Source organism: Rhagoletis pomonella, unplaced genomic scaffold, assembly GCF_013731165.1.
Source record: "Rhagoletis pomonella isolate Grant_MI unplaced genomic scaffold, Rhpom_1.0 Rhpom_scaffold_03551, whole genome shotgun sequence".
In the NCBI taxonomy this organism is placed as follows: domain Eukaryota; kingdom Metazoa; phylum Arthropoda; class Insecta; order Diptera; family Tephritidae; genus Rhagoletis; species Rhagoletis pomonella.
The window spans coordinates 1-8,223 of NW_023462104.1; the positions used below are offsets into that span (position 1 = coordinate 1).

Consider the following 8,223-nt stretch of genomic DNA (forward strand, 5'->3'; position numbering starts at 1 on the left):
AGAGAACTCGCTACTTCTGTCTCGTCTTCTGCTTCTTCAGCTAAGCTGCTTCTTTGTGGTTGGGCTTCGGCGTAGGCTAAGGGATATTGTTGGTTCAGTTTTTGTTTAATGGAACGCACTTTTCGAAAAATGTAATCAAGATCCTTTTTCATTTCAGTTAACAATTTTACATGCTTTTTAAAGTCGTCGTTTGCATTTTTCAGGCGACTTTGTGATAATTGATTACAGTTTAACATCATCTCATTCGTCTTCTCAAAGCGCTGTAACCTGCGTAAAACAAAAATAGTTTTTACGTAAATTGTGAGATAAAAAGACAGGATGTTCATCTTGCATTTGTTTCTGCGCGCGTATCATGGTTTCGACATCGCCTTGATTTACTAGTCCAGCGAGACCTTGTATGAAAACTTCGGCTGCAGTGTAGTTATGGAAACCCTCAAATTCGCTTTCGGGGGTGACATCTTCCGTTGCGACACCATTATTTCCCTTTGCAGAAGGCGATTGATTTATTTGTGAAGACTGGGCCATTTGTTTTGAATCCAAGCAAATCCAAAATAGTTGCGTCCTGCTCCTTTGTGAATTTGTTTATTGATTTTGTTTTTTTTTTTTTCTAAAAAGAAAACAAAATAGTATACCGTCTTCAAAAGAGTTACAACTCAAAATTTATCACTTTTGAAATTATGCGCTAAAAATGCATACAATGCTTTTATTTACCTTTCAGCAAAAGCTGGTGCAAATTTTTGTTATAATTTATTAAAAAAAATCTAAGGTAAAGTTGCCCTCGCCCATATGATTATCATGTGCTAAGAAATATTTTTTCGCATTTTCTGACAACCGTATTATTTTGAGTTGTGACTCTTTTGAAGACGGTGTGCGATTTGCCAGGGTTGTTACACGAAAGCCAATTAAATGCATAGTTGCCAACTTTCTGCTTTAAGTTCTAGATTTAGTGCTTTTTGAAAATTAAAACGCAAAAAAAATAGTTTAGTCCTAGTCCCTTGTTTAGTGCTTTTTTTCTGAACTCAGATTTCTCATAGACAGTTAAACCCGAAATAATTTAAATATTTAAAGCTGTGCCGCACTGAATTTACAAATTTAAATGCACTAAAATGCAACCATGATTGATAAAAAGCGCAGGTAAATAAGTTAAGTAAGTATTTATTTTTTTTCTAATTATAATTATAATTATTTGATTATTAAAATTATTTTTGTATTATAATTATTTGTACATATTTTAATTGATTACAAAATTCGAAAAATGTTGAATATTTCTACCACATGAGTAAACGCATCGTTACTTGTAGATTTTTTGGTGTTGAATCCAAATCTGGCCGCAGAACCGCTCTAGCACGTCAGAATATTGAGATATATTAACCTCAGAGTGCCAAAAACACGGTTTTGGCGATATTTGAGGTTACATCATGAAAACAACAATTTTTTTCTAATTTCTACGTAGGGCATCATTGAGTATTACTCTCCCCTTTAAAATTCCTTTTAGTTTGTTGCGATTCGATTTTTCTTTCTCGAGATATACCAGTTTTAATGTGCAGTACTTCGGTATTACTTAGTAAGCATGAGTCATCATAGCATGTGTTTGTTAATTTGTTTACTTTTGTAAAAAAAAACTGGTATGAAAAAAATTATCCTTTGATTAATAAAATTTAGTGCTTATAATGTGTTAAAACGCCTTTTTCCCAAATTTGGTGGTTTTTGAAACGGTAGGGTTGGCAACACTGATTGAATGTCAAGTATACGTGTCATTTGCCAAATCATTCCTCTTGTGTGGCTAGTCACCGCTAGATGGGCCTCCAAAATCTCCATTTTGTTTATTTGTTTCTTCTTTCTTCCCGCAAGAAATACCAATCGGTTGGTTAGTGTCAAAATACTAGATATGTGCTGAGTCGATGCCCTCAAGTATTGATCAATACTCGGTACCGATTTGAACAGTACCCAATACATTCGACACTTGGTGCCTAAACATTGGAATTTCTAATAAGATTCTGCAACAGCTAAAAATATGGAATAAAACCCGATCAGCTGTTAAACGAATCTCGTTAATTTGTGGTTAAAAAAATCTATTTTTCTACATTATTTGGATCTAAACGGAAATCTTAAATGCGTACATACACATTGCTCATCCTTTGAGAAATCAACGTCTTATTTGTACAATGACATTTTTTCTCCAAACTTGAAATTTATGTACCTTGGCCAAAGGTTTGTAGGGCCCTTACACTACACAAGTATTTGCTAAGTACAAATTGACACATATAAGAATTTTTCAAATTTCTGTTCGTGCGTATCCCTGGGTTACAATGGAAGTAACGGGGGGGAGTGAACTGTCACTTAATCTGAACCAGACGACAACGCAGATAGATAAGCCAACTCGAGCGGGGTTTACCCGCTCAACAACAATAACTGTTTGTTTGTGTATAGAATGCAAATTGCTATAATGTACGTAAATGTAACGTAAAACGAAATAATTTTATATTATAATCAAGGCATTATTTGCACCAATTAGAATTTGCACAAATACTTGTGTGGTGTATTTGAGGCATTAAGAGCGAAATACACCACACAAGCGGCTTGTGAAACATACAAAGCATTTTAGTTTTCTTCCGTGTATTTCGCTCTTTACAGCCCTATTCCCACGCCGACGACAAAATTCAACGGTTGAGTATTGTCTTAACTACTGCCGCAATTTATTTGAAGTGCTCTAATGGTGACAATTGTCATTGTTATTGTTATGAAATAGGGTTGTTAGTGCATCGAATCGGTATCAGGTACCGAAAACAAAGTATTGGGTACCGCAATTATTTTCTCGTATTTCGGACGGACTATTCAGCACATCACTAAAGATATTCGAAAAAAGTCATCAAATAGAGAAAACAAGGCAGCTGCAGAAAAAATTGTCGCTCGCAATAAATAAACGCGTTGGCTAGGGTCTAAAAATAAGCAATTTGGTAAAATTGTCCTCGCCTTAGTTTGTGAATCGAACAGTCCTTGGATCAGTAAGAAATTCCTTCAAAACGCAATGGCGCAGAACATCAGTCCAGAGCATAGTGGCGTAGACGCTGCCAAGCAAGGCTCCAACTCCTGTGCAGCAAAGCATGGACATGCAGTTAGTAAACGGTAGGTCCACCACAGACATGTCTTCAGAAATGTCTCCATAATTACCCTTATACCTGCTATTTTTCTTTATTCACTTCAGACTTCAAAAGGAGCTGATGAATCTGATGATGGCTACAGAGAAAGGTATATCAGCCTTCCCCGATGGAGAAAATATATTTAAATGGATTGGTACAATTGCTGGCCCAGCCAATACTGTGTATATGGGACAAAAATATCGTCTATCATTGGAATTTCCAAACTCATATCCCTACGCACCGCCAGCAGTGAAATTTCTAACACCATGTTTTCATCCAAATGTAGATCTAGCTGGCTGCATTTGTTTGGATATATTAAAAGATAAGTGGTCCGCACTATATGATGTACGCACAATTCTGCTGTCCATCCAATCGCTTTTGGGTGAGCCCAATAATGACAGTCCGCTAAATGCTCAAGCAGCAATGATGTGGGCGGACCAAGCCGAGTACAAAAAATACCTGGATGCCTTTTACGAAAAACACAAGGACACATAGATTCTTACATCCTTATATGATGAGCTGCTTAGCGATGGACATTTTAATTCTCGCCAGAATGGTCAATGTCAACTAGAAAGTGTCTTCGCTGCGTCGTCTCATATAACACATTCATCCATTTAGTAGTACACCACCAGACTATGCATTATGAAATTCATCTGTAACCGATTTTATTTTGTAGTTCAAAAATGTTTCTACGATCTGTTGTCAGTTCACTGCCTACGCCGCCACCGTGAGCCTGAGAGCGAACATATAAAACAAGTCGTTTACTGAGAGATATGCGTTATTTGTAAGAACATTTTAAGTAGATGTAATTCAATTTTTTTAAACAATGCTTTCATGTAATTATTTTGCTATTATTTAGTATTTTAAAGTATGTTCTTATCTTATCCGACATGGCCCATCCCAATTAACTGAATGACTCTGATTTAGACATATTTATGTAAAGACGATAATTAGGCAGATATACAGCGAAACAGTCAAATAGTTAAAGAAATATGTTTATTTGTTAATTATTTGTTTAGTTCTCGTTTATTTTTGAGAATTTTACGTTTTAGAAATGGCGTATAGCAACTTATAGGACACAAGCACGCGCATCTTGCGTCTAAATGAAATTCGCAGTTTAACATTTTAACACGCCCATTACAACTAGAATTGCTAACTAAATAATTGTCAGAATAATATTAATTGAAATAAACTGAACTGTATTGAATAAAAATAATTGTAACGAAGATTAAACTTTGCGAAATGAAGATATTAAAATATAATTTTATTCCTCAACAGCTTGCTTTGTAATTTCCCCCCAAACTGCGAGGCCGGGCTTAGCAGGGTTTATTTCGCTTTGATGCTGGTCCTACTACTGTATCATCACACTTGTTGGAGACATCCTGTGTTGTGTCGGTCGCAGTCTCCTTATCTGAATCTTCGGCATTCAAACAATTTTTGGGTATTAACTCGCGTGCTTTTATGTTGAATTGTTCCCTACTTGTTTTGAACAAGTCGGCAGCTTCGCCATTTAAAGGATCGTCTGGATTAGGGGAGGATAAAAGCAACTGGATTGACAGCAGCATTGACTCCAGTGTAATAGCAGGATTGTAAGAGCCAGTAGGTGGCATACGCAATAAATCCAAGCAAATCTTGCCCGCTAAGGAAGTTATATGTACAAAAATCGAATAAATCTATTTTTATTTAAAGTAACTCACAATTGTCAATATTTGGATGATAGATGGACGACATGAATTTGAAAGTGGGTGGTTGGAAAGGATATTGGCTGCCCAAAACGATGCTCACTTTAAATATTCCATCTTCGTACGGAGACCCTTTTGGTCCCGGTATATTTGCTACTAAATGCGAAGAGTTATCATTTGAATCTGCAAAAGCACAAGTGATTCCTGCAAAGATTGCATATTTGCAAAACGAAGAGATGGTCAATACAATAACTTGGTCAATATTTATTAAATTACCATGTTCCGAACTGTTCTTCTGCAGTTGTTTCAGCTCTACTGGAAGGCGTATTTTTTTAATTTTACTGTTCATATTTAAGTTTACTTCGAAATTTAAGTTGGACTTCCAGCATTCTAAAATGCACCTTTATTAAATAGCTGTTTTAATTTGGCGCCACGCCACGAACCGGAAGATTGCACGACAAATATATGTTAATAAACCATGAAATTTTCTTATACATGTTAAATAAATTCCAATCTATCGAATAATAATGTAGTAGATTTATAACAAACAAAGGTTTTTTTACTTTATCAATGAATAGTACCCAATAAGAAAATATCGCTATAGAGTGAAAAGTTGCTAAGTCCCAATTTAAAAATTGTACAGGAGAGATAAAAGACTTCTTATGGCCATTTTCTGCAAGTATTTCGCAAAACTTTGAATACAACATACGAAACTCCATACGAGTCAGGGGGATTAGATCTTCATTCAAAGATTTCGTACTATTTTGGCCTTATCGAATTTTCGGAGCTTTTTTTGGACTTAGCAAATTTTCATTTCATTCAATAATAATTATAATATATACGAGAATACATTTAACTGACTTAGCAACTTTTCACTCTAAGCTAGCGATATGTACTTATGTAGTACGTGTAATTTATACTTTCGATAAATTAATTTTTAGCGCGCTCAGAAAGGTTAATTTAAAGGTTTTTCATTTCTCATATGCAACCGTGGTCGTACAGCTGATTAGCATAGGCCGGTGAAAACAAAAAACAAAAAATATATGAGAAACGAAACAATAAACGCTGTAAATTGTACACAAACCGTCGAAAAGGATTAAGGACATTGTTGTAGCAGTGGGAGGGAGCTGGAAATTGTCCGCACCCCATATTTCGCATTTCGCACATGGCCAATTCAAAAGGTGTCGCGTGTACGGCTGTGAAAAATCGACACAGGTAAAACTCAATTTTCTGTATTTTCACTACGACACCTAACTACATATTTTATAGTTTATTTTATTTAGTTTAATAGGTGACTCACTGAATTAAACGAAATCAAAATTTAATGTGTACAATAGTGCCTTTTTTGCCAAGTGTACATTTATGCATTAAAATTTAACGCACAACTTATACAACAGTTTTGAGATAAAGTATAGAAGACTAGTTTACAATTTTCTAAAACGGAAATAATTGAATGACTCAAGAAAACAATTAAAAGTTTTGGTCCGTCCAACTAAAAAGATCGCCGAGGAAAGTTTTCGTTTAAGGTCGACATTCCCTTCGCTCTGCACTTGTACTCATATTTCCAGTAATCTTAGCTTTTCGCTTAAACTGCAAATGCACTGCCATATCATGGTCTATGTTCGTATTGTGCTTACAACGCTACTGACTATCACCTGTCTTCTGGGAGATAATTTCGTCGAACTTACACAACATCCGCTATTAAAGGCATTAGCCGATAATGCTACTCATGCTATAATTGGTGCATTAACCGGGATCGCGTTCGCGGTTCAATTCCACGAGCGCACCAGCAACTTGCTTGGATGGTTTTTGATTTTCTGTTGTTTTGCTGTATCATCTTTAATCGATTTAGACCATTTTATAGAAGCACGCTCATTGTATTTAGAGGTGAGAAGTTCATGAACCTTTTGTATAACATATTTTTCTAAATAATTAAATTTGCAGGATGCGACTAATTTACCCCGTCGTCCTTTTCTACATTGTTCGAGCATATTGTTTGTACTGCTCATTTTCTATATATGCACCGCAAGTCTCAACTATTTTAAAACATCATTAACCTTTGGAGTATTTCTTTGCGCTTTTATTACTCATCACACCCGTGACGCTGTGCGACGTGGTTATTGGTTTTGCCCAGTAGGTCATACCGGCCGTATGCCGACTGTTGGCTATATTGTCTTCACAATTTTGACACCATATTTGGTGGCCTATTTGCATGGGATTTGTCGTAGTGGACCAGTACAATACTTCCTAGGACAGTATATAAAACTGAATGACAATTACCGAATTGGTAGTGGCGGCTACCGCTACATGAATGTATAAATTTTTATATATGTCCTAGTTAATAACTAGTTGTTAAATTTGTTGAGTAGTCCTAACAACGTAGCAATTTAATATAAAACGTTATGTCCCAAAGGAACAAATACGAAGTGATAGCACAACGCAATTAAGCTTATCTTATGCATCAAACTAAAGTAGTAGCAATTACTATTTATTAGAATTTCGTAGACACAATATCGATTTATAAAATTTATAGCAAACATTGAGTAAAGCGAGAATAGAGTAGATCTAAGAAATCTTTAATACAACGTTTTCCAACATATTCATTAACACAGTTATAACTATGGTTAAATAAAACGCTCATCTTCCAGTCAAACATAATTGACCAAAATAACTAATAGTAGTAGTATTAATTAAAATAGTACTTGTATCATGTACTATAAAAATAATTGCATAGCTATAGATATAATGAAGTAACCAATAAGGTGCTCAGATTGTTAAATATTTTAATACCTTCGCATCAGAGCGGTTATAAATACGTAATTAATATCCATGTGATATTTTAGTCCTTACGAAATACCTAAATATATAAGTACACGCAAGTACATTAAATTTCAAATAAGATATTTGTATCAAAAATGAAAAGGAATTCCGAAAAGCTTAAGCGCTGATTTCACTCACAAAAGACTACTATACTATACAAATATGACTTTTATTATATAATAGACCAAGTCTTTCACTGATAAGAACGAATTTTGTAAAAATCCAATTTTCAATAACTAAATACTTTTTCGCACTATTAGATAAAATATATAGTGCATTCGTTGCTAATGCACATCGTTTTAAAACTTGACATACATATGCATATTTAGTAAGTCTTTAAAGTGGAAATTGCTAGCTGCTATATTATATTCGAAAAAATTTAAATATTTTTACTACATATACATACGGTCTGTAATGTACATTTTAAGTGAAATTCTTTAAAACTTAATGTTTTTATGAAAAAATTAGTGCTTGCCTTAAATAAATAAAATGCTTCTAAATCGAATTTTAAGAAGATTTAAAATCATACATATCGATGGTCCTCTGCAATAACGTCACAATTCAAAATTCAACGAATAAAA

General features: G+C 34.5%; 4 protein-coding genes across 5 annotated transcripts; 2 read left to right on the top strand and 2 right to left on the bottom strand.

Annotated features, from left to right (window-relative positions):
* Positions 1 to 5: 5 nt before the first annotated feature.
* Positions 6 to 601, bottom strand: LOC118754206 (kxDL motif-containing protein CG10681-like; the record flags this gene model as incomplete). The annotated part of the gene is made up of 2 exons (XM_036489072.1): positions 332 to 601; positions 6 to 267 (listed from the first exon to the last, which is right to left on the bottom strand). Coding segments are annotated over exons 1-2 (456 nt in total), but the record flags the coding sequence as incomplete, so codon positions are not given.
* Positions 602 to 2,842: 2,241 nt separating this feature from the next.
* LOC118754209 (ubiquitin-conjugating enzyme E2 C-like) lies at positions 2,843 to 4,195 on the top strand. The gene is made up of 2 exons (XM_036489076.1): positions 2,843 to 3,126; positions 3,206 to 4,195. The coding sequence occupies exons 1-2, from the start codon at positions 3,029 to 3,031 to the stop codon at positions 3,633 to 3,635; spliced, it is 528 nt and encodes a 175-aa protein (XP_036344969.1). The 5' UTR covers positions 2,843 to 3,028; the 3' UTR covers positions 3,636 to 4,195.
* A 212-nt stretch (positions 4,196 to 4,407) lies between these two features.
* LOC118754208 (ubiquitin-conjugating enzyme E2 2-like) lies at positions 4,408 to 5,324 on the bottom strand. Its single transcript, XM_036489075.1, has 3 exons — positions 5,099 to 5,324; positions 4,838 to 5,026; positions 4,408 to 4,779 (listed from the first exon to the last, which is right to left on the bottom strand). Exons 1-3 carry the CDS (start codon positions 5,169 to 5,171, stop codon positions 4,457 to 4,459), a joined length of 585 nt encoding a protein of 194 aa, XP_036344968.1. The 5' UTR covers positions 5,172 to 5,324; the 3' UTR covers positions 4,408 to 4,456.
* A 500-nt stretch (positions 5,325 to 5,824) lies between these two features.
* LOC118754207 (transmembrane protein 267-like) lies at positions 5,825 to 7,982 on the top strand. 2 transcript variants are annotated; one of them, XM_036489074.1, is made up of 3 exons: positions 5,825 to 6,037; positions 6,092 to 6,709; positions 6,767 to 7,982. In XM_036489074.1, exons 2-3 carry the CDS (start codon positions 6,419 to 6,421, stop codon positions 7,139 to 7,141), a joined length of 666 nt encoding a protein of 221 aa, XP_036344967.1. In that variant the 5' UTR covers positions 5,825 to 6,037; positions 6,092 to 6,418; the 3' UTR covers positions 7,142 to 7,982. The 2 variants fall into 2 exon arrangements, with proteins under 2 accessions (XP_036344967.1, XP_036344966.1); XM_036489073.1 differs by having other exon boundaries at positions 6,106 to 6,709.
* Positions 7,983 to 8,223: the final 241 nt, after the last annotated feature.

Bases quoted from the DNA above. Each gene is read 5' to 3' on its own strand.
- LOC118754209 (XM_036489076.1), top strand. From the start codon at position 3,029: ATGGCGCAGAACATCAGTCCAGAGCATAGTGGCGTAGACGCTGCCAAG. The intron at 3,127-3,205 runs GTAGGTCCACCA...TATTCACTTCAG, and splicing joins GGACATGCAGTTAGTAAACG to ACTTCAAAAGGAGCTGATGA.
- LOC118754207 (XM_036489074.1), top strand. From the start codon at position 6,419: ATGCACTGCCATATCATGGTCTATGTTCGTATTGTGCTTACAACGCTA. The intron at 6,710-6,766 runs GTGAGAAGTTCA...TTAAATTTGCAG, and splicing joins CACGCTCATTGTATTTAGAG to GATGCGACTAATTTACCCCG.
- LOC118754208 (XM_036489075.1), bottom strand. From the start codon at position 5,171: ATGAACAGTAAAATTAAAAAAATACGCCTTCCAGTAGAGCTGAAACAA. The intron at 5,027-5,098 runs GTAATTTAATAA...CAATCTTTGCAG, and splicing joins GAAGAACAGTTCGGAACATG to GAATCACTTGTGCTTTTGCA. The intron at 4,780-4,837 runs GTGAGTTACTTT...TAACTTCCTTAG, and splicing joins TCATCCAAATATTGACAATT to CGGGCAAGATTTGCTTGGAT.